At 47.4% G+C, this 23,086-nt stretch overlaps 2 protein-coding genes across 5 annotated transcripts; both read left to right on the top strand.

The window, feature by feature from the left end:
• The first annotated feature begins 49 nt into the window (after positions 1 to 49).
• EARS2 (glutamyl-tRNA synthetase 2, mitochondrial) lies at positions 50 to 8,319 on the top strand. Of its 2 annotated transcripts, XM_063345061.1 has the most exons (9): positions 50 to 179; positions 713 to 868; positions 1,559 to 1,748; positions 2,030 to 2,502; positions 3,343 to 3,451; positions 3,980 to 4,133; positions 5,351 to 5,481; positions 6,855 to 6,990; positions 7,572 to 8,319. In XM_063345061.1, exons 1-9 carry the CDS (start codon positions 74 to 76, stop codon positions 7,653 to 7,655), a joined length of 1,539 nt encoding a protein of 512 aa, XP_063201131.1. In that variant the 5' UTR covers positions 50 to 73; the 3' UTR covers positions 7,656 to 8,319. The 2 variants fall into 2 exon arrangements, with proteins under 2 accessions (XP_063201131.1, XP_063201132.1); XM_063345062.1 differs by lacking the exon at positions 5,351 to 5,481.
• Positions 8,320 to 8,473: 154 nt separating this feature from the next.
• On the top strand, positions 8,474 to 22,940 carry GGA2 (golgi associated, gamma adaptin ear containing, ARF binding protein 2). 3 transcript variants are annotated; one of them, XM_063344982.1, is made up of 17 exons: positions 8,474 to 8,608; positions 9,349 to 9,433; positions 10,347 to 10,422; positions 10,913 to 11,011; positions 12,727 to 12,850; positions 14,038 to 14,141; positions 14,598 to 14,678; positions 15,492 to 15,629; positions 16,702 to 16,783; positions 17,724 to 17,843; positions 18,115 to 18,282; positions 18,539 to 18,594; positions 18,886 to 19,037; positions 19,833 to 20,002; positions 20,901 to 21,070; positions 21,506 to 21,616; positions 22,243 to 22,940. In XM_063344982.1, exons 1-17 carry the CDS (start codon positions 8,575 to 8,577, stop codon positions 22,351 to 22,353), a joined length of 1,881 nt encoding a protein of 626 aa, XP_063201052.1. In that variant the 5' UTR covers positions 8,474 to 8,574; the 3' UTR covers positions 22,354 to 22,940. The 3 variants fall into 3 exon arrangements, with proteins under 3 accessions (XP_063201052.1, XP_063201054.1, XP_063201055.1); XM_063344984.1 differs by lacking the exon at positions 9,349 to 9,433 and having other exon boundaries at positions 8,530 to 8,608; XM_063344985.1 differs by lacking the exons at positions 8,474 to 8,608; positions 9,349 to 9,433 and adding an exon at positions 9,547 to 10,238.
• The last annotated feature ends 146 nt before the right edge of the window (positions 22,941 to 23,086 follow it).

Here is a 23,086-nt window from a genome sequence, read left to right as displayed (position 1 = left end):
GCCGGCTGCCGTAGGCGCTCCGCCCACTCCGCGCCAGGGGATTGGCTGGGCGCGGCCGGGCGGAAGTAGCGGCATGGCGCGGGCGCTGCGGGCGCTGCGGGGCGCGGTAGGGCCGGAGCGGGGTCCGGGGCCGGGCCCAGAGCGGGGTCCGCGGGTGCGGTTCGGGCCCAGCCCCACAGGTAACCCCCGGCCCTTCGCTGGGCCCTCTCCCGCCCTCCACACCCCCGCAGGTTTTGGGTTGAAAAACGTGAATTGAAATACTTCAGGAGCGGGGCGCGGCCGGTGCCGGGCGCTCCGCTGAGGTACCCCCTCGCTCTGCCCAGGGACCGGCAGCTCCCCGGGTGGGAGTCGCCCTCTCAGTGTGGAAATAAATACGGCTCGTAAGCAGCTGCAGCGTGTCGCGTCCCCTCAGAAATAGGGGAAGGTTATTTGGTCCCTTCTGGTGAAAGACCACCAAAATGGTATTTCCTAGCATGTGCCAGCTTGTAATTGATTTCCAAGTCACTTTCCACATTCTTGGAAGGCAGTTACTGATAATTTAGTTCCATAGCAAAGCCCCACAAAGCGTCTGTGCAGCACACCTCCCTGCCCCCCAGTTAGCATTTACTATCAATTTCCATTACAGGTAGCATTGCTCTTCCAGCTCATATTTAAAAATCTCTTTATTGGGCCTTAATTATTATCATCTCCTCTAATTTCCATATGATAACAGGTTTTCTGCATTTGGGTGGCCTTCGCACTGCTTTGTACAATTATATTTTTGCCAAAAAGCACCAAGGGACCTTTATTCTGAGAGTGGAGGATACAGATCAAAATCGAGTGGTGCCTGGAGCTGCAGAAGGAATAGAAGATATGCTGGATTGGGCAGGTATTTACAAACGTCTTTCATTTTTTACTCACTGAAGCAGACACACAGAAAGATCCACATTTGTGAAAGCGGCCCAATGTGCGGCTGTAACAAAGAGAGACAAGATGGAATGGTTGGAAGTTGGAGCTCACAGACCGCACTGTAAACTGGTAAATTGTTTCTACATGGAGTGTTTGTTAAAGGGGATCTTGAGGTGTCAGTTTTCATTTTGAATTCTGTGCTTCTTTTTGAGCTTAAGAACTAGAAGTGAGAGTGATTTTTTTAATAAAGAATTGTGATAAAGTTAAAGCCAGATCTCCCAGATGCTGCCATGAATGGGTAGGTAGGCTTTAAGGGACTAGGACTTTGCTGTTGAGTAGTAACTTTGAAGTAGAAAACATAATTGGCTAAGGTTTCAACTGTATTTTTGTGGTATGAGTGTTCTTTATTATAAAAAGGGTGGATGCTACTTTGTAGGTATACACCTGACTGCATTTTATTTTAGGTAGTGTATCAGAGCTGCTCAACTATTTACTAGGTTTTTGGTGTTTTTCCGCTTGTTGCTTCACACACAATACTTTAAATTCTGATGATGTTGGTTAACTGCTGTTTATCTGCTGGGGAAGATTCCCCACCACAGGGGAATAACTCCTGTGGGTTTCACTCTACCTTTTTCCAGGCTTTCTAAGTCCTGTCATACTGATATTTCAGGTATTCCCCCTGATGAGAGTCCTCGCCGCGGTGGTTCCTTTGGACCCTACCAGCAGTCACACAGACTTGACTTTTATAGGAGCGCCAGTGACGTGCTTTTGGAGAGAGGGGCGGCGTACCGCTGCTTCTGTACCCCTCAGCGCCTGGAACTGCTGAAGAAAGAGGCTTTGCGGAGCCAGCAGACCCCGCGGTAGGGATTCCATGTGCCTTGGGTGGTTCCCTCTGTGCTGCACGTTTGCAAAAACTTACGTCAATGTGCACGGCAATAGGATTGTCATCTCACTGCCCGTAGAGGGAGAAGCCAACATAACCCTTAGGGGAGTGACCCCCAGAGATGAGGTAGTTTGCTTGGACACATAGTGGGCAGGTTACAGCTAAAATCCAGGGATCGATTTAGAGTTTTGGGAATGTGAAAATGGCTGATGGGGTTGGCTTGTGTTGAACTGAGACCTTCGTTCTCCTTTCTCAAAGATACGACAACCGGTGTCGGCACCTGACGCCCACAGAAGTGGCTGAGAAGCTGTCACAGGGCCTTGACTGGGTAGTCCGCTTCCGGCTGGAGAAGGGAGTGGAACCCTTTGAGGACCTGGTCTACGGCTGGAACAAGCATGAAGTGGCTGACGTGGAAGGTGACCCAGTGATTCTCAAGGGGGACGGCTTCCCCACTTACCACCTGGCAAATGTGGTGGATGACCATTACATGGGCATCAGCCACGTTCTGCGTGGAACTGAGTGGCTGACTTCAACGTCCAAGCATCTCCTTCTCTACAAAGCCTTTGGCTGGGATCCCCCTCAGTTTGGTCATCTCCCACTGCTTCTGAACAAAGACGGTGGCAAGCTGTCAAAAAGGCAAGGGGACATCTTTCTGGAGCGTTTTGCTCGAGATGGCTACTTGCCAGAGGCTCTGCTGGACATCATAACCAACTGTGGCTCTGGATTTGCAGGTAATGACAGCAGGCTCGGTACTTGCTAGGACACTTCTTGATGCTGACTTTGGGCAATGAGTTAGGTTTATTTTAATAGCCAAGAACTCTGGCAGTTTTTGAAGGGATCAGGAAGTGGGTGTTGGGCGACCAGTCTGTCACTGAAATGCCACCAGGGCTTCTGCAGAGCTCCTGTGAAGACTGCGTGGTGTTTTGGAATGGTGGGAATATTTCTGCCTCTGTGCAGCCATTTAAAATGAGGCTGATGCTTAATGGGTTCCCACTTGGGACAACATTCATGTCAAGGTGAAGAAACTGTCTGTGAACTCTTGGGAAAACTTGTATTATGTGGTTAATAACTGCAATGTCACGTATTACATCTGTCACACTTCTTGTTTAACCTGAAAGACCGTGAGAAGTTGAGTCAATGACTCCTTTTGTTGCTCTCGCTGTGTGGGGATCACAAATTAACTTGTGTTTTGGGAACTCTGCTTGGGAATGAAACCTCTCTTGGGCAGTGGAGCCTCCTGGCTGAGCGTTACTAGTTTTTGGGTGACTGATGCAAGGGGCATTCCACTGAAGAGCCAAGCAGAATGTCCCAGTTTCCAGTTCCTTGCCAGTAGTTAGCAGAGCCTGCTTTTAGGGAGAGGGCAGCTTCCTGTGCATGCCTGCTACAAGTTCCCTCCTGTTTGTTGCGATAAGTCCCTATTAACACAGCGAAAAGTGTCTCTCCTCTGTCACGTCTTCCATGGCTGTGCTGCTGCCCCAGCCTTGAGCCTGAGGCTTGCCACGAAAAGCAGTGACACTCGTTCCCCACAGGAGCGTGGGTGTGTATCATTCCCTTGTTGGGTTATTTTGCAGAGAAACAGATGGGGAGGTCTTTGGAGGAGCTGATCTCGCAGTTTGAAATCGGCAGAATTACAACCCACTCTGCCTTCCTGGATCTTGAAAAACTCCCAGAATTCAACAGGTATAAATATCAGTAGTAATTTTAAAATTAATAATCTGTACATCGCTGAGAATTTATTCCTAGTGCTTGCCTTTGGCGATTTTGTTTATTGGATCAGGCATGGTCCTAGTGCAGCAGCTTTTCGGCTGCGCTAGAGCAAAGTATAAGCTTACACTGTTCCTGTCTCCTTTCCCGTCCTGTGCTTGGACACTGGTGTTGAATGCACTGTAAAAGCCCAGGTAGATGGTGTGTAGCTAGGAGGAGGCAAGGTTTTAAGTTTAGATTCAAAATAACATCTAAAAAGAGGCAACGCTTCCAGAGGGTACTTCAGTGAGTACACTTATATGCTATGGGGATGTTGTGCTGCTGAGAGTTACCACATCTTTTGTCTTTGTGGTGCATTAGCACTTAAGGCTTTGTCGTAGAATGTCTGTCTGGGGTTTAATGTTGCTTTTCTAATAGTTTTAATTGGTTAATGTTGTGAGATTGGGATGATTAGATCCAATCTAACCCAAAGCAGTCCAAAAGCAGTTTTCTTCTTTGTTACAGGATTCACCTCACCCATCATATTGAGAATGAAGGGCTGCGACAGAAGCTAATTAGAGAGGTGCAGTTGCTGGTGGAGCACGTCTATGGGGATCAACAAGTGGATCAAGAGGTTCTAGAAAAGGAGTATGTGGAGCGAGTCCTCCTGCTGAGAAAAGTATGACCAGAGATAGCATCGTGTCACCATTTTGGGGAGCTGAGGTTTTGTGGGATTCCTGGATGAAGACTCAGATGAGTCCTGGGCATTGCTTTGATCTGAGCTCTGAAGCTCCACAGCGTGCAAATGGCTGTCGCTGCCAGCTCAAGTGGTTGTGTGTGTGCTGAATGCCAAAATCCGATGGTATAGTTAGCTGACCTGTAGGAACAGGTATGGTGAATATCTTGGTGGTCTTTGCAGAGTTGTAAGCTCATCCATACTTTGCTGAGACAGCAGATATATAGCCAGGAGGATATATCCCTGCCATGGAAGCGAGTCATGGAATTGTAGGATGTTTCTTGCAAGACCCCTCTGGTTCCTGCTCAGAGCAGGACTGTCAGTAGTGTGGGATCAGGTCAGCTGTGGCTTTGTCTAGATGAGTGATGACAAGCTCCAAGCTGGGCTTCCCCTCCTGAAGCCCAGGATGTGGCTGTCGTGTGGTGGGAAGGTCCAGCAGCCGGGGCCTCTCGTGCCAGGAGACTGCTCACCTCTGGCTTTTGCTTACTGGGCAGCGTAAGGTGCTTCTGTTTTGCTACTGCTCCATGCTTTGGAAGCAAAGTCAAAGCAACCTCCTTGCAGAGGTGGATGAAGCTCTTGGTTAAACTAGTGGGGTTTGTGCACTGAGAGCCCTGGTCTCGTCTAAGTGACAGAGTGATGACTGTAAGGGGGACAGAAGATATTGTGGCTCTTCCCAATGTCAGGAAGGAGGGTGAGCCCTGCTGTTTCCCAGTCTGCCCCTGGGATAGTATCTGAAGGCTTGCTTGTGAAGAATAAAGCCTTCTTTATAAGGGCAGGAAGAGACCTGACCCAGCGTGATGGCTTCGCTGTGGCAGCGGGACGGTGACTCATGTGACTTCCCACTGTCTGTGGAAAGGCGGCAGATGAACGTGGCAAGCCACTTCCCCGGGCTAACTCTGAGTCAGCCCGCACGCGGCTCTGCAGCACGAGTACAGCTGTGGCCCTTTGGGCTTCTTCTGTGTCCCTGCTCACACCAGGTGGTCATGGGTGTGAAAAACTCAGCTGCCTAAATGTCAGCGATTCACATTTCCTCTAAGCAGTATGAAGTATGGGACAGTGGTGGGTTTGGACCCACTTCAACTGTTTGTTAAAGTCCAGAGGATGTGTTTGCTCCCCCCAGCTTAACACTCAGCCTTGACAGCTTTGCTTTCTTTCTCCAGGGTCACATAAGCTTCCTGAAGAATCTGGTCTCATCTGATTATTCTTACTTATGGGTTAGGCCCTCAGTGTCCCGAGAGCAGCTACAGACTATTTCTGCAGAAGTAGATGAAATAGGAAAACTAGTCTTAGGGTAAGTGTCTCTTCCCAGCTCTGTACACACCCACCTTGGCCACCCCAGAGCGTTGCTCTTGGCTGCTGTATTGATGTTGGACATGCTTATAGTTCTTATTTAATTTGTTCTACTTTGGAATGTGCTGTAGTTAATAACTAGGGAGAAATTCTGTGTTTTAAATTGAAAAGCAGCTTGCCAGTGTGAAAGCTCCTATCGGTGGTCCCAAGCAAGAATTATCATGTCTGGATTTTGTAAAGCACCAAGCACAGCAGAGTTTGTGTGCCAGCATGGTGCTAATGAAGCAGTGGTGTTAGCAGGGTTTTTCTGTGCCACCAGATCTCCTGTGCTTTTATCTGCTGTAGCATCGAACTGGAGAAGTCCAAGGTGGTTTTAGTCAACATGTATTCAGTTTATGTAATGAGACTTCTGGATCTCTGGAATGAACTGAATTTGTGTCCAGCCAGAACCACTGTCACTTCTGAAGAGCTTGTCCCTGGGGGCGGCTTTTCCTGCTTCCATTTCTTTGTTTCTAGCTAGCAGCCTGCAGCTCTGGCTGCTCAGAAACATTGCTGGAGTGGCAGACAGTCTGCCCAGTCTAGGACTTCCCTTCTGCACTAGTGAGTTTTGTGGGATTTTTCCAACAAGTTTCACTGCTGCCCCATGTCTTTCTGCTACTCCACACCTTGCAGCTAGGCAGGTGGTATGTCGGTCACCTTTCCAGTTCAGATCTCACCTCTGGACTAAAATGAGCCCTGAAAACCAGTTTTGGCAGTAATTAAGGTGGCAGTATCTACAAATTGAGCTATTATTTCCAGCTATTTGTAAAGCTTGTTGCCCCCAGTCATTTCTCACAGTTGAGTGGTAACTGAATCCAAGTGATGGTAATTTAAATGTCAGAATACTTGCTGTCCTGGAGAGATAATAGTACTGCTACCTACAGCTGAGTAGTATCAGCAATGACTCATGCATCTCTAAAAATCATATTATTAAAAAAGAAATCAGAATTACTGCTTTTGCTGTGGTTTTCCTGGTCTTTGGCATAATTTCGTGATTTAAACTTGATGCTCGCATTTCTGAACAAACTCTGCTTCTGGTGCTGTTGAAGTAAAGGAACGGTTTCACAAAGCAGAGTCTTAGCAGCAGTACGGAGGTGAAGCAGTCCCAGCCTCGGAGGGTACCCATGTACACGACCAACGCTGCAGCGAGCAGAGGGAGTACCCCGGCACAGGAGTGAAGGGCAGGAAAGTTTGCCTTGAACTGCTGCTGTTGCCAGAAGACTTTGCAAAACCAGTCTGAGGTAGCTGGCACTCATCAAAGTCATTAGTCATTTCTGGGTAGGAATCGTGTGTTTTGTACATCCCCAGATTGTAAGGACGTTTTCTTTCCTAAAGGCTTATGATGAGGCAGGATGCTGTTTTGACTGTGGAGGAGTTGAACAAAGACTTGAGAAGCCTCCAGAAGCAAACCAAAGAGACTAAGTACAGCAGCGTGATGAAGCTCCTTCGCTTGGCTCTCAGTGGTCAGCAGGTAAAAAATAAAAATTTTGAGACTGGGACCTTCTTTTTTTTTAAACACCTGTCTTCTTTCTGAGAGCAAGATGCTGGTATTTGCAAGAATTGACATCAGTTTCTGTTACGAACGAATGTACTGACATACAGCAATTCTGGAAGAAAAGGCTGTTCTGAAAGTTTCAGAAAGGCGGAAGTTGTCAAAGCATGAATATGCTGGTCACTAATCTGAAGTTAGAAAGACCTCTGGACCAGCTCTATGAAGTTTTGGCAAGGTTATAGGTTTTGGGCAAAACTGGGATTTTATGTACAGTCTGCTTTTACAAAGTTCAAACCCAAGTTCTACCAAAGTTTTTCAAAGCCTTATCCTAGCTTAGGCTCCAGCATCAATACTCCTGTGTCAGTTTGACCATTCTTAGCACTTCAGGAGAAAAAAAACCCAACCCTTGTTTTGAGATTGCTAATAAAACCCCTACCCTTGGCCTAACAGCAATCTGATAGCTAATCACTCTATCATTTCCGCCGTGATGATGCATAGCATAAGCACGTGCTGAAAAGCGTAAGTTTCCATTTGTACAGTGACTTCTTCTGTGTTTTCAGCATGGACCGAGCGTTGCTGAGATGATGGTGACTTTGGGACCCAAAGAAGTTTGTGGAAGAATACACAAAGCACTATCTAGCTAATATGAGACCGAAATGATACCGACAGCCAGCCCACGGACTCGGTGTAGGCAGCGCATGTCATTGTCCTAGAATTGTATTTTTGGATCTCAACATGATTATCTTTGATCAGATGAGCTGGGCTTTGGACCAGGCAGGTGTCACCATGAATTTTCCAGGTCTGTATGTATCTGCACTACACATAAGCCAGTCTGTCTGGGAGAAGAACCAAATACAGATTTAGGTCCATCCTCCTGCTTTCATCTCGTGCAAATAGTCTGGTTTCCAGGTTGTGAGAAGAGACTTTTATCAGCATTTAAATTCAGACCGTGTGGACAGAAAGTCCATGCTTTAATGATAGCAGCATGGCTCGGCTCAAGCAATCGGTCCCTTTTTGGAGAAGGCCTCACAATTAGGGTGCCTACAGCTACGACGACACAGGTCCCCGACAAATACCTTGGTGAGGGTATTTTTATAAATATATATATATGTATATGATATAATATGTATATTATAGCAGCTGCCCTCTTAGCTGCCCTGGTATCCTGCTGGGCTGGGTGAGCTGCTCGGGGAGAGGGACTCTCCTCCGCGTGTACTGTGTCATGCATGTGGTTCTGCTAAAAATATCCCTGACAAGGAAATCGGGATGTTTTTTCCTCTTTTGGATGGTGACCTTTTAATTATTAAATTAACGCGGTGACTTTTGATTCCGTTCTCGCCAATGCGTGCTCGCTCTGCACGCCAGTGAGGGGAGGAGCAACCGGAGGGGTGGTGTCGGGGTTGGGGGGGGAGGTTGTTTTACCAGCCCACGCCCACAGTGTTACGCTTCCACGCCACGAAAACTCGCGTGGGAAGCCCACGGGGGGCAAGCAGGAGCACGCAAGGAGCAACGGCGGGTGGATCTTCTTCCTGCTCGTGGCGGGGTGGAGCGGAGCAAGAGTCCATGGCCAGCACCGGGGAGCTGGAGCGGTGGCTCAGTGAGTGGGGCTGGGGGCTGCGGGTCGGGGATGGCTTCGCTGCTGGCTCCTGCGCCGCTTCCAGCAGTGCCGGAGCCAGCGGCAAAGCCATCCTCGACCCCCAGCCCCCACTGGGTGGGCAGCGGAGCAGCTTCAGCTCCGTAGGGAAGGGTCCATCTCCTCCACGGAGCGCCTTCAGGGTCACGTTCATGGGTGCTGTCTTAACCTGCTGCATCTCTCCTGCTCCCCGTCGTCCATCCTCGGCTCCAGTCCTGCCAGTGCTGTTTGTGAGCTGGAGTGGGCAGTAAATAGAGCCAAAAAAGACTTTTGCTCGATTCAGCCGTGCGGGCAGAGCTTTGGGATGGGCACTCACGCAGCCCTGTTGCAAAAGGCTAAACGGTGCCTGTGTTCCAGCACGGCAAGGGTTGCAGTCCGGTCCTGGGAGAGCTGCCTGTAAATGCTTTTCAACAGTTTCTTATGCTCTGTGCTAAAAGCAACATGGTGCTGTTGCTGCTTTCAACACCTCAGTTTATGCCTGACTTTGACTCTCTCAGGACTGTGTTTTTAGGCAGATTTTAGTAACAGCTGTTTCCTGCTCCTCCTGCGTCTTCCATTTCTGCCTTTTTTACAAAAAGTCCTAAAGCAGCTGGTAGCAGAGCGAGGTCTGAGCTGCTTCCTGCCTTGTGCTGCTCACTTGCACGCCTCTTGCACTGAGGTTGTTTTTTCTTTCTTTCTTTCTTTTTCCCCCCGCCCTGTGTAAGATAAGGCCACTGACCCAAGTATCCCCGAGGAAAACTGGGAATGCATCCAGCGTTTCTGTGACCAGGTGAACGCCGACACAGAAGGGTAAGGCAGACAGACAGCTCTTTGTGTTCGCTCTGTGCTGGGTGTCTGGCTCTGAGCTTCTCTTATGGCTGTGGCGGGGAATGGGACCTGTAAGCCACGGTGTGGGGAGCCTGGAGAGACAGCACAGAGTGCTCGCTGGGCTCTGCTGCTCCTGAGAGTGCAAATAAGTTGCAAAGAGGTGTATGCGAACGTGGTGGAGGTTGATGCCTAGGAATGGGCTCTGACATCCATTGCTGGAACCCACGAGGCAGCAGGTCCTGCCTGCTGTGCCCTCACCACTTGGGAGACTGGCCATGGATACCCGCTGTGGGGTTCTGCAGGGAAGCCCTGAGCAAGCTCAGCCTTGGCTTTTCCTTTCAGAGAGATGAGAGATCTCTGCTGGGACTTTCCTACCATCCAGCTGACAGTCTCAGCTCTGTGGGAAGGAGCAGGAACTAATTAAGCACATGACCTGTCAAAGCTTAGTGATCATTTCTTTCTTTAGGGCAGACCCCTGTGCATTTAGAGCCGCGTAGCCTGGCACTGTCTCCCACAGCAGCGTGTGCGCACAGGATCAGTCAGCAGGCTGTCTCGGGCTGTGCATCAGAGCTCCTGCGACTGCAGAGAGCCAGCTCTCATGGCCCTTGGCCAGGGAGAACCCGCAGCCTCTCCCAGCAGGCTCCCTCCCAGAGGACAGCCTCTGGACACGGCTGGAGATCAGCACTGGGGTCACACAAGCTGCTTCAATTCATCTCTCGCCCCTTGTGCGTGTGAGCGTGCCCTAGGCCGGCACTCTGCCAGAGGAAGGGTCTCTGTCACGCAGCAGGTTGTGAATCCGGCAGTTGCTCTTCTCTGCAGGGCAAAATCAGCAGCTTCTTTTTTTTTTTTTCTTGGGAACTTGTGCATTGTCTGACTTGCTTCTGCTACTCCCCAGCCCATCGCTTGCACCGAGACTGCTGGCACATAAAATACAGTCACCTCAGGAGATGGAAGCTCTCCATGCTCTCACAGTAAGTGCTTTCATCCGCATGCAAAGAGAGGCAGCAGGAACTTGGAAACAGAGTTTGGGGGGTAGAGAGAACAGCTGTCTCTTCTTTTTCTCTTAGATGTCTCTCCCTTTTAACTTTCCATTGCACAAGAAACACAGAAACCAGGGTATAACGGAGGGAGTAACTGCTGTTGTTCCTTCCCGTGTCGCTCTGCTGAGGTGTTTCAGTGGACTGCAGCTCTTGCTGTTTGACCCATGGTCCCACCACAGGACCAGGGGCCCAAAAGTTATTAGTGATGGGTAGAACAAAGCAGATGGTCTTAAACCTGCTGCTTAAGAAGGTTGGATGAAGGAAAATTACATGTTCTTGCTGTAAAACTTTCTCAGTATCTGGTGTTTGTGAATGCAGTGCCAGCAAGTTCTTAGATTTAGTATTATACTGGAAATTTTTTTTAAAATTCCCTAAGACCTGTGTGTACAGTTTCTGTTTGGTACTGTTTTGTTTTCTGCAGGTGCTAGAGACCTGTGTGAATAACTGCGGTGAAAGATTTCACCATGAAATAGCAAAATTCAGGTTTCTGAACGAGCTGATTAAAGTGCTTTCCCCAAAGGTAGGTGGTTGTGGTTACGCTGGATATTGCAGGTGGGATGCACTGTTTGTTTCACGCCAGATATGAAGACTTAGAATTAATCACACACAGAAGTAGAGCAGAATTTGTTCTGTGCCCAAGCATAAGACCTGAATGTGAATCCCAATAAAAGATGCAAGCCAAGGGCTCCTTTTGTGAAAAGCTTTTTCCTTGTGGTTTCTCGTAACTGTGCTGGGATAGTCAGGGACTCTAAAGGAGCTTGAAATTCTTCCTGTGGCCCTTTTGGCTCTCAATGGTTTACAGGACTTTGGTTGGGGAAGTGACAGAGGACAGAGATGCCAGGAGCTGCCTAGAGCCTCTCCCATGTTTTCTTATGCTGTATCCTTAAACACTTGTCCTCCAAGTGCTCTCCTCCTTGCTTTCTCCTGCCAAAGGTTAGCCTGGCTTTGGGCCCTGTTCAACGGGCAGGTTCAGCTTACGTATTGGCAGGGGGGGGACTGGACTTGAGGAGCGTTGGTGCAGTCCTTGTGCAGCACTTGCTCCACCGTCGCCTGGCGCTTGTGCATTCGGTTGTGCTGTAGCTAACGTGGAAGCTGCAGAGTCCCTTCCTGCTGCTCTGCTTCCCTGGCTCGCAATATATTCATTCAATATATTCAGTATATTCATTCCTGCTCCCTGCTGTGGAGCACTTTGCTTCTGAGTGCAATCGCTGCCTCCTGAGAAGAGAAGCAGCCGTCAGAAATGAGGAGTTTAGTTTGAGAAGCTAAGTGAGCTGCCAGTTCAGAGCAGGTCCCCTGGCAGTGCCTCTCACGATGAAAAATGGAGACCTGTTTTATCAGGGACTGCATGATCTTCATGCCTTACTCCTCTCCACATCAAATAGCAGGCCTGGGACTTTCTTAAATACCCTTCTCAGCAACTCAGCAATCGATTCCCCTTTTTAGCGGGTCCTGCGCACATTTACCACTTGTACAGGCTTCATTTTCCATTACATCACCTCGATGTCAGAGGTGCAAAAAGCTGATTTCGGAGAAACGTTTAACCGAACAAGAGAACCTCTTCTCTCAATCCCAGGTATGATAAAGGTATTTCAGTGAAACAACAAAGTTTAAAGAATATATCACCACAGAGAGTTTTGTCTGCTGTTTTGACAGAACAGCTATCATTTAGTGAATTTAAAATGCCTTGTGTTTTGTAGGTTTGTGTGTGGCTTTTGTCATTCTTCCTGTTAATGCATTCAAGTGAGTGCTCGTAGGCAATAAGGAGAGAAATCAGAGAAAACATCCAGATGCTGAAAAAAGGCAACTTTCATTTCTCATTTTGTTCAGGCTAGTGGTGCTATTTGCATTGCAGGCAGTTAAGGGAAGTATTTAAAGTAGAGCACAGAACTATTTTCACTAAAATAAAAGAGCCTACTTTTGGTTTCAGATTCAACTTCAGAGAAGTTTTGAAATGGTTTCATTTTGATTGTCTTATAATATTTATGTAATTATCATATGCTTAATAGCATTGCTTGTATTTACAGCCACAGCTGTACATGCTCAGCTATACACACTATTTCCTATACCACAAGATACAGTTGATAACACTGTGAATAAAGTGTTAGGAATCCATTTGCTACTTGGGCTCTGCACACAAACAGCTTGGGGCTAGACCCATATGCCATATCTGGCACTAATTCTTTGGTTGTAAACTTTTTTGTCTCACTTTACTTTCTTGTTTTCTTTTCTTTTCAGTACTATGGAACCTGGTCTTCAGAAAAAGTCAAGTCAAGAGTCACAGAAGTAATATTCAGTTGGACAGTCTGGTTTCCTCAGGAAGTTAAAATCCGGGATGCTTATCAGATGCTGAAGAAACAAGGTTTAGTTCTGTTATTTCAGTTTCCTTTTTAGCCTTCAAGTCACATTGTTTCAGACCACAGATATCTGTCCTCTTCACTTTGTGACTCAGCTTTTTTCATAAAATATTGTGTGTCAGGATAAAAGGACAAAGGCCACGCTTAGAAGACTGTTTGGGTACTTAAGGATGCGTGTAACTGTTTAAAAGAGATTTACTAAACAGTGTTACTGAGTCAAAGATCAGGCTAGCCTTTGTGGCCTCTATTCACACAGTGCTCGCCACTGTGGTGCAGGGAAGAGGTACAGGACAAACTCAGAGTGAGCTTTGCTCTGGAGTACTCTCCCAGGATTATAAGGGATGGGTTCAGAGAGATCCTGAGCTGGACTTTTCATCCATTCCATCATATTTAATAATCATTGCTGGTATTGTCATCCAGAAATTTTTCTAATCCCATCTTGATATCCCAGGTAATAAGCTTCTTAACTTAACAAAGAAAATGCCATAACTCTTTGAGGAAGTTCAGGGGAATGAGGGAATTTGTTTAGTTTCCCCCCCCCAGGTTTGCTTTGTGCATCTTTGAGCAAGGCTTTGCAAACCTTCCCCTGAGTCCTGCTGTGGAAACCTTTCTCACCGTCACTGCCTTTCCTTCGTGACGTGGGCTGGGGTGCTGAGCAGGGCTGCAGGGGTGCTGGGTGCCCTCCTGACGGGCAGCTCTCGGGTTCCGCTGCCCATCCAACGCCTGTGCGGTCGACTGCTGCTGCTGCAAGTGCTGGCCGGAGAGGCACGAGGGGAGACGTCCATAAAATCACTGCTCACGTTAAGGGCTCCTTTGGCATTCAGTTGTGTGTGTTTTGTGCTCTACGTTTTACGGCTGTACTGGTTGTTGCAATCCTGTGCGCCCGGAGGTCAATACTGGTGTGCTCCCGGTGCTCTTGCTATGGGCGGATTTTAGCGATTCACCCAGAGGGAGCTCAGCACATCCAAATTTTATTTTCTGCTCTGAAAATCTCATTTGGCCTGTGCTTAATTCAAGAGAAAAAAGGAAGTCTTTTGTCTCGGGGTGTGCTAAGGCAACTCCTTGCTTCCCATCTCATCCTGTAAAGTTCTGGGGAGGAGTGAAGGAACTAGGTGCAAAATGCAATGTACTGTTGAGGATTGGTGTTTTAACAGCTCAGGCATCACTGAACAAATACTATTACTCATTCCAGGGATTGTAAAAGAAGACCCCAAAGTGCCAGAAGACAAAATTTTACCTCCCCCTTCCCCGAGACCTCAGAATTCTATTTTTGACACAGATGAAGAGAAATCCAAGGTAAACCTTACGGTTTTCATGCCTATCCCCCTTCTGATTCGTATTGATGAGAAAACAGGCTCAGTCATATTGTGGAGGCTTTTGCTGTTTCAGGCAGAATATCTTCAGAGAATTCTTTGATGCTTTGTCAGAAATTTTTGCATAGTAAAAACTGAAACTCTTTTACAGAAAAACATCAGTTTCTACTAAACTTTCAGAGGGAGGGTTTTCCCAGGTCTTACAGAAGTTCTGCAGAGCCAGAGAGTTCCTGTTGCCAAACAGTGTGTGCAGGCAGCTGTGCGAAGCAGCAGTGTAATCTGGATTAAATTATGGGACGTGAGCCCACGTATTTCCAGGTTCATAGAAACCACTACGACAGCGGGCGTCTCTCAATATCTGCCCTCCTGTGACGTGTGCCTGTAGTATAGGGCCCAGAGACTGCTGCTCACTGCTGTCCAATGCTCTCCCCTCTCACAGCTCTTAGCAAGGCTTTTAAAGAGCAACCACTCTGAAGACCTGCAGGCTGCCAACCGTCTGATCAAGAGCATGATTAAAGAGGTAGGCAGCTCCTTGGGTCAGGAGCTGTGTTTGCAGCCAGGGAGGGTGGGAAGGGACCTGGCAATTCAGTTTTTGACAGTGGGTCCTCTATACCTCATCTCCATAATGCTGCCCCAGCGGAGGGACGATTTTCAGTATTTGCTATTCTGAATTTAGAGTGTGGGATTGTTTGGGTTTTTTTCCCCTAAAATATGCCATTGCCAGGAGGAGGGAATATTTATACCCAGGAGCCTGCGTGGCAGGACACTTCCACGCTAGTGGAATCCTGGCAGTAGTACTGCGTTAGTGATCGAAAATTTCCAAAAAGAAACTCAGTTCCCAGTTGGGAAAAAGCCACATCTGTACAGAAGTGCTTCTTTTCTGCACACAGTGTGTGTGCGTGTGTCTGTTCTCATTTCCCATCTGAAAAGGCACTCCAATTCTCTGCATAAATAGGAGATTAGGTGTATCTTAACAAAATCCCTGCCGTCATTTTGAGAGTGTCCTTCTATATGGTAGAAGCCACCAACTCCCAACTCTGATTTTGAAGTCTTAGTCGTGTCTGTGATGAAATGAATTCTTATGCACCAGCACCCTGGCCAGGATGCCCCGAGAAGGGCAGGAGGTTTCCATCTTCACCCTTGACAGGGAGGTGTGGTGCAGCACTGATCCTGGGGCTGCCGGGGGGTGAGTCCTTGAGCCTCCTCTACCTGCAATAAGACGTTAATAGGAAGCAACTCCCCAACAAGTGTGATCCAGAGTGACCCAGCCGAGCATGTGCACTGGCTGTATTAGCCCCATCATCATCTACTTTTATTTAATTTTCCATCAAAGGAACAAGAAAAGTCAGCTAAGGTGTCCAGAAGAGTGAATACCATCACTGAGGTTTCTGAGAATGTTAAACATATGGATGAATTACTGGAAAACTACAAGAGGCAAGAATTATCCAAATCTGACCACGAGACCCTACAGGTAAATGCTCTTTTTCCTGCGTAAGAGGTTCTTTTGACTGGCTATGGCTGGGAGGGCCCACGGCAGCAGGTTTCAAAGGGCAGCACGGTGCACTCGGCTTCTGCCAGGGAAAGAGCATTACCATGGCTGAAATAGCTTCTAACGTATTTGATAAATAACAGCCCCTCCCGTCAGCGTGGGGGAAGTTGGAATGGAACCATCTCCTGCGGTACCTGTTTGAGTTTCTGTCCAGTTTAGCTGCTCTTCTTCTGGTATCTTATGGGGAAATGGTTCTTCCTCCAGTAGTGGTGTAACACACAGGAATCCCCTTTAGCCTGGGCGGGGTGTGGTGAGATCTGACCAGAGAAGCTCAAAGCTGTGGGTTCTTCAGCTTGTGCTACGGTTTCTGTGATTCCCGTTTTTCTACCCAGAGTTCCCTGATCTGCTGCTGCTGCTGCTCCTAACTGTCAGTGAATTAAGGAAATGTTTGATAGGGCTGTCAGAATAGCTTTATGGCCTCCAAATACCTGAAACTCCACTAGGATGCCTGCCAGACTTTGTACGTGAGAACTTCTCCTGTGGCTATGTGTGATGACAGAGTTTGGAGTTAGGTCCTTTGGAAGGGCTGCTGCTGCAGATGGAAGAGGCTCTACTTTCAGACTGAAAAAATGGCTGCCTCCATGCATCTTCACTTCCTAAAACTCCAAGAAGAGAGTCATAAGCAGGTTTGCATTTTCTGAGGGTAGATGCAACTAATGGTTTTAATACTTCCCTCTGATTACTGTGATCGATCAGTTTACTCCTGGATACTTTTGAGTAATTTTACACTGATCTATCCTACACCTGTGTGCATAGAGAGGATGTAACTGCTGAGGAGATACCAGCAAAGCCTCCTTTTTCCGGTGGCTGTACTTCCAGGCTACCGTGGGTTTTTAAGAGTGCAGTAACCTGTAGCATTGATACCCTTTGTCTGGACCTGGGCAGAAAGTGCATCTTCTAGAGGTAGTATCACTTACAGGTGGTCACAGGGACGGAGAAGTGTGAAAGTGTCTGGGACCTCCTGAACAATGACGTGAAACATTTCCTTCCACAGACTCTGTTTCAACGCTGTGAGAAGCTCAGGCCGCTGCTCTTTCGCCTTGCCAGTGAGACAGTTGATGACGATGAGGCTCTAGGTAAGAGCCAAGACTGTCCTTGGATTTTTTGGGGGGTTAAGTTTATCTACCTTTCCTTTGACAAGTGGGGTGTTCCCTTCCACTGATTCCCACAGGGGAATGCTCAGGCACATGCTACCCTGCTGGTAAAGCTTTCCACTTTCACCTCTAAACCGTGCCCATGGGAATTGGCAGTCTCCTCAGTCCTCTCCAAGGAAGCTATCAATTTTCACTTGGAGCCCCAAATTAAACAGTGAACCCTGTTTCTTTCAGCCAAGGTGGTTTTCAGAGTTTGAGGAGTTCTGGTGTTCACAGAAGTGAAGGCTTTTGAGGTCTTTTCTCTACAGACCTGTCTATAAACACAGAAGGGAGAATACTTTTTTAATTTTGTAAGTATCATATTGAGGAGGGTCATATGAGCAGAATTTTTGAATTCCACAGTTGTGAAATTTAGCCCTTCCCACAAGATTGTGTTTCAGTCGTGTCCATATGCCTTGAAAACCTGACTGAAGTGATGCCTCGCTGAAAAGACATCTTAAACAGCAACTGTAAAAGCTCACCTGTGCCTCAAACATTTCATTCATATCCATGAAAGCCAGGGTTCTTCAGCTGGGGAGTGCTGGATTATAGACTCAAGTACACTCATAAAACTTGTGGAGAACAGCAAAGTGCATAAGAGATGGCAGGAACTGTAAGTACCTTAGAGATAGGATCAGATTTCAAAGTGATCTTGATAAATGACAGAGAGGCCTGAAATCAGCAGATGTATGTGCAAAATGCTGCACTTCAGAAAATGGAATGAAAAAGTAGGCAGGATCTTAAGGCAGATTGCCCCACTAGACTTTGCTCCAGGCAAGTCCTTAGCTGCACAGTACCTTTCTTATGAGCAGTTTGGAGAGTGCTGTGGAACTGACCACCGTGTTAGAACGTTAATAGTTTTGTTTCTTCTCTTGTTTTCCAGCTGAGATACTGCAGGCCAATGACAAGCTCACACAGGCGCTTGGACAGTACAGGCAGGTTGTAGCAAGCCATGAAAATGGTGGTGGAGGAAGTTCAGCCACCAACTCTGCTGATGCACCAGGTAAAGAGCATCCTGCAGCGTTCCATGACAGCTCTGCTCCTGCATGTCATGTATGAGTGAAGTTTGGAAGGGAAGCGCTTCTTGGAGAATAAATGTGAAGAATACATAATACAGGAAAACTACTATGTAACCATCGTTTTCTTTTACATATGGTTGATAGAAAATATTCCTCAAGTTCTTCACCTGTGAGTCCTTTTGAGCATGCCTGTACTCATAAATACACTGTTCCTTTCAGGAGGTTTCTCTTTAACTCTTTCTGCTATCTCCAAAGCATGCCGGCCAGCCCCAAGACGCATGAAGAGCTATACACTGATTGACTTCTCTGAACTGGAGGCGACGTCCCAGTCCCCTACAGACCAATTTGCAGACATAACCACCACCTCCCGCCACGGCAGCACAACCTCTACCTGTCTGCTCGATGAGGAGTTCAAGTCATTAGGTTTGTATGTGCAGTTCAGTACAGTGTTACCCTTGTTACTAGGATTCGTGGTGTTTAATAAAAATAGGAGAACTTGAATTTAATGTTGGTCCTAAGAGAAAGCAGACCCTTTCAGCCAGTGTCATAAGATTTGAAGAATGTAGTTTCTTTAATGGTGTTAGACTGTAGTCAAACAGCTGTTAGACAACAAAGGAAGAACCTATGGAAAACTCTTGTTTTCTGTAATTGATCGGTGGCATTCTGGCATCTTTCGTAGGTCTCAGCAACTCTCCTGTTGAACAGAAACCACCACCCGATTTTGGCTTAGCAGAGGTGAGTGATCCTCAGGTGTGTTAGTCCGTACAGTACGAAGGACAAAAATCAGACAGGATTCTTGATCTCTTAGCTTTCTCTGGCAGCCTTTTTTTAATGCCACTCTGTTCTGACGGGAAACTGGAATCCTCCTGCTCTGCAATGAATTTCTCAGTTGCAGTTTGCAACCAGATTACTCATATTTATTTCTACTTTAATTAGTGTTGTTAAAAAGTGTGATTCTTTTCAGTGGAACAGGTCTCATTTTTGCTGATGTTATATAGCATGAACCAGAAGTGCCTTATTTTTCAGACTGCTGTACACAATGGATATGGTGAAATCGTAAGTGCTGTTCAAACGCTGGGACTGCAGGAGAGCTGGGAAGACAGCTCTTCAGAGAAGAATGAATTTCAGGGCCTGGGCGATCAGCTCTCTCCACCATCCAGGAGCAAGACGTTATCCTTGTAAGCAAACTCTGCATAATACAGTCTGACTTTGGAGATGAGGAATACTGTTTTACAGCAGTGAGGTTTAGGAAAGCCTTTCAGCTACAACTGGTTAGTGACGGCAAGCTATCCATCCGCGCATTGGCTCTTAAGCAGCAGTTATGCACCTACTAATTGCACTTTGTGTAATTGCACGCTAGGACCTTCCAAGGGTCAGAAACTTGGAGAGACAAATCCCGTGGCTTAGTAACAAGGTGTTCTTGAGCTAAAGGAACAAAAACCTTACAGTCAGGTCTTTTTATAATAACCCGTGACTCAAAAAACACTTTCCCCGGCTTTCTTCAGTCTGTGACAAAGTAGTTTCCAGGCATTCAGTGTAAGCCCAATAGTTCATGAACCAAATTAACCATCCACAGAGTGGGTGGATGCTTATCCAGTCTGACATAATATGGGCCAAGAAATTTGACTGGATATTCACAGCTTCTTGCATTGTCTTTGAGCTAGAACATATTTTAAACTCACTGACTAGATCTCCAGAGAGTCTGTGCATAGGGAGAGCAGACTTCCAAAGCCCCTGAACAGTTTCGCATTAGTAACAGAAATCAGTCTGCCTTAATCAGTGTTGAAACAGCAGCTTCTTCCATATAAAATAGAGACAGTTTTCAAATTTCTCAAGAACTCAGAGTGTAAGCTTGTACTTTCTGTATACCTAAAAGTGATGAGAGATTGGGAACACAAAATGGACACAGGAGATGGTATATACCATGTAATCTCTCCAGTTAATATAAGCTTTCTACATGCTTTTCTTTCCAGGGATTTATCACCAATGAAATTGCCCTTTCCAGATCTTCCAAATAGCTCAATGGCAGATACTTCATTCTCCAGCCTAGGCTACGAGCTAAAGCCTGCTGCCTCTTTGCATCCAGCTTCTCATGATGCTTCTCTAGAAAACCTTTTTGTCCCTTTAATTTCAATCACACCAAGTAAGTGCAATGGTTTCTGTGCCCCAGCTCTGCTTACTAGAGGCTTACTAGAGCTCTTCTGTGATTTTTGCAGAGGAGCAAGCCAAAGCAGCTTCATGCTGTGTGGGCTGGCTGGAGAAAACTAATGTCTGTTCTATGAAGGACTTGATGTTTCTGAGAATTTGAGCAAGCACTAGGGATTGTATCATGGTCTCAGCACCTTTAATCAAGCTTCAAGCAGTTCTTTTCCAGAGGCTTAAAAGATAATTATGTGTGGGAGTTGTCCCGCTTGCTAAAGCAGAGCTGTTTTTTCCACCTCTGCTTTTCGATTTAACACCGCATGGCCTGGCCCTGCAACCACTTGATGGAGTGTTTCCCTGCATGCGTGGTACCCCAGTGTCTCTGAGCAGGGCATGTCCTGTTAAGAGGACTGCGGAGCCTTGGCCATCGCTACTTTTGGAAGAGGATGGGTGCAAAGACATTCTGACCTGATTGTCTTGACTTCAATCTCTCAAGTAAAGGATTTACCAGATTTTGGAAGGGCTGGATGGTGATAGCCAGGTGTGGATTTACCAGTCAATGGTGATAAGAGCTAATTCTTGTATGTGCTGAAGAGTTATGTTTTACTTTTCCCATCGTATCTGTATGGGATTCATACCTGACATCTCTAGCTGACTCTTAAAACCTGAGCTGCTAGTCTCCCCATCTCTAGACATTGAGATTCCTTTATTTGCCTTAGAGGCAAAATGTAACTCACAGGCAGGTGCTGTATGCTGCTTGGTCTGTGGGTTTGTTGGAGGAAGTAAAAGTTTGCATGAATGTTTCCTTTTAGCTGTTCCTTATCCTGTCTTTGCTGTTCTGCCCTCAGAAGGGAGGGGAATCCATTCTTTGTATCTGATTCTTCTTTTGTCTCTGGCAGGCAGTATCTGTCCACTTACTGTGTACGATAAGAATGGTTTCAAGGCTATGCTCCACTTCTCCAGAGACCCTGCTCCTGGCCGACCAGATGTGCTGGTGATGGTTCTTTCCATGCTGAGCACATCAGCTCAACCAATTAAGGACATAGCATTCCAGGCTGCAGTTCCAAAGGTGAGAAACCTATGACAAGTAGCGGAGAGTGGGACTACTCAGAAATGTCCTGAGGAGAAGGTTTGCCATTTCTTGCTTAGGATTTGCCTTGCTCAGTGGAAATTGCATGGCCTCCTTTCTCTGAATGGTGAACTTGTATGGTGATGCCCTGGTGCCTGATTTACAGAGTATATCCCTGGCCTTGAGACAAGAAGGCAGGGCTCCAGACACGCTGCTTTAGCCTCCTGGGTAAGGCACTTGTTCTGCCTGCATATGTGCAGCATAGAATTATCTATTTAGGAATATCTGCCTTTAGATGCAGGTTGTGGAAAGGCATGCTTTTTATTAAATGACAAAATCTGGCTGATGTGTCTTTAACCAGCTCTGTGGCTTCGTAATACTCCCAGTCTTTTTTCAGTGTGGATCAAAAAGCGTTCCTTTTGTTTTCTCTTTCAGACCATGAAAATAAAGTTACAGCCAGCATCCGGTTCTCAGCTGCCTGCCTTCAGCCCTTTCCTCCCCCCTGCGGTGGTATCGCAGGTCCTGCTCCTTGCCAATCCGCACAAGGTATGTGCGGTGATTGAGTCTGCTGGTGGAGTGCTCTGAATGTCACTGTAGTGGGTCAGGTATTTGTATGAAAGGTGGGGAGATGCAGGAGAGAGACAGAGCAGTCTGGGCTGTGCTGGGAAGACATTTTTCCCACTGAAACAGCTTTTCAGAGATATAGCCTGAAGGATCAAATGGGCAGTTGCTGCGGGGGCTTGCACAGTTCTACTTCAGTCTGCCTGCATAGGTGGCTCCTGGTAGACACTGTGCAGATGCTTGCAACTGATGGAACACGAGGCCACCCAAGGCACAAGCAATGGGTGTCAGTTCTGTTGCACTGATGAATAATCATGAGACCAATGACTGTTGTAAGGAATCCTCTGTCTCTGAGAAGGTTGGCCAGACCTGGATTGCCAGTCATGCCCTTGGGTTGCTTGCACAGGTCTCCCAGGGGGTTCCAGTCACTCCTTATATATATTTTAGGAAGACCTAGGTCTTGTTCTGTGCAAAGCTTCGCATGCCTGAAGTGTTACTTTTCCCTTTCAGAGGGTGTTTCACTGCAGGAAGGCTGTGAGGGGCGAGGCTGAAGGGGGCCCAGGAATCTGCCAACCATGACGTGCTCCTCTCTCTGTTCCTTTCTCTCACAGGATCCCATCCGTCTGAGATACAAACTAGCGTTCACGCAAGGTGTGCAGCCCTTCAGTGAGGTGGGAGAGGTGACTGGCTTCCCAGAAGCAGAGCTCTGGGGCAGGAGCTGAAGTTCAGCAGGGTTGGACATTGCCACGTTGCCTTAGCGGTGGATGGGGAGGGACTGTGTGCCAGCAACACCAGCCTGGACTCTGTAATGGCTCCTTTCCTTGGGATCCGCCATCTCCTTCTTCCTTTTGGTTTCTGTGCAGGTGTCTGGCAGGAGGAGTGTAAGCTGGCTGCTTCTGCCACAGCCTTTTTCTGTAGCTGACCCTGCATTATAGGAGAGCCTTGCAGTCCGGGAGCCTTAATGCTTCTTCCCTACAAGTCTTTCCTGCTGCTTTCTGGGCCAATTTTCCCTCTACCCTGACACTTTTAATTTTTGAATTAAAAACAACAACAAAAAAGCAATCCTATACCAACAATCAGTCCTTGTGGCAGACCTCTCGCAGCCAGGATCTGTTCCCGGGGTGTACCCACCTCGTCCTCACTGCAGGAGGAATGGTGGGAGCCGGGCTACCTGGACTCTGCTGGATGTGGTTTATAGGGAAAGGGACAAAATGGAGAAAAGGGAGTAAACGACGGGCATCCTTGGGGACCAGCCTGGGATAAAAAACTGCCGAGAGTCTCCCGCCTCAGGAGACCCTTCCACGACTCTGGCCTCCGTCCCTGGCAGCTCTGGACGTTATTTTGGTACTAGTTTGCCCCGTATTGGGACCCGCCCCCTCGTCGTTTCTCCACAGACCCCGTTGAGGGTCGCCTCTTTCCGCCTTTAAGCCGGTTCCCGAGCCAGGCCGCTCCGGG

Source organism: Chroicocephalus ridibundus, chromosome 8 (genome assembly GCF_963924245.1).
Source record: "Chroicocephalus ridibundus chromosome 8, bChrRid1.1, whole genome shotgun sequence".
NCBI classification, from domain to species: Eukaryota; Metazoa; Chordata; class Aves; order Charadriiformes; family Laridae; genus Chroicocephalus; species Chroicocephalus ridibundus.
The sequence above is the reverse complement of the archived record's forward strand: the minus strand, read 5'-3'. Positions and strand labels throughout refer to the sequence as shown.

Excerpts from the sequence above, each read along its gene's own strand:
- EARS2 (XM_063345061.1), top strand. The coding sequence starts at position 74 with ATGGCGCGGGCGCTGCGGGCGCTGCGGGGCGCGGTAGGGCCGGAGCGG. Across the intron at positions 869-1,558 it reads AGATATGCTGGATTGGGCAG|GTATTCCCCCTGATGAGAGT; the intron begins GTATTTACAAAC and ends CTGATATTTCAG. Across the intron at positions 1,749-2,029 it reads CGGAGCCAGCAGACCCCGCG|ATACGACAACCGGTGTCGGC; the intron begins GTAGGGATTCCA and ends CCTTTCTCAAAG.
- GGA2 (XM_063344982.1), top strand. The coding sequence starts at position 8,575 with ATGGCCAGCACCGGGGAGCTGGAGCGGTGGCTCA. Across the intron at positions 11,012-12,726 it reads TTAAAGTGCTTTCCCCAAAG|TACTATGGAACCTGGTCTTC; the intron begins GTAGGTGGTTGT and ends TTTTCTTTTCAG. Across the intron at positions 12,851-14,037 it reads TCAGATGCTGAAGAAACAAG|GGATTGTAAAAGAAGACCCC; the intron begins GTTTAGTTCTGT and ends TACTCATTCCAG.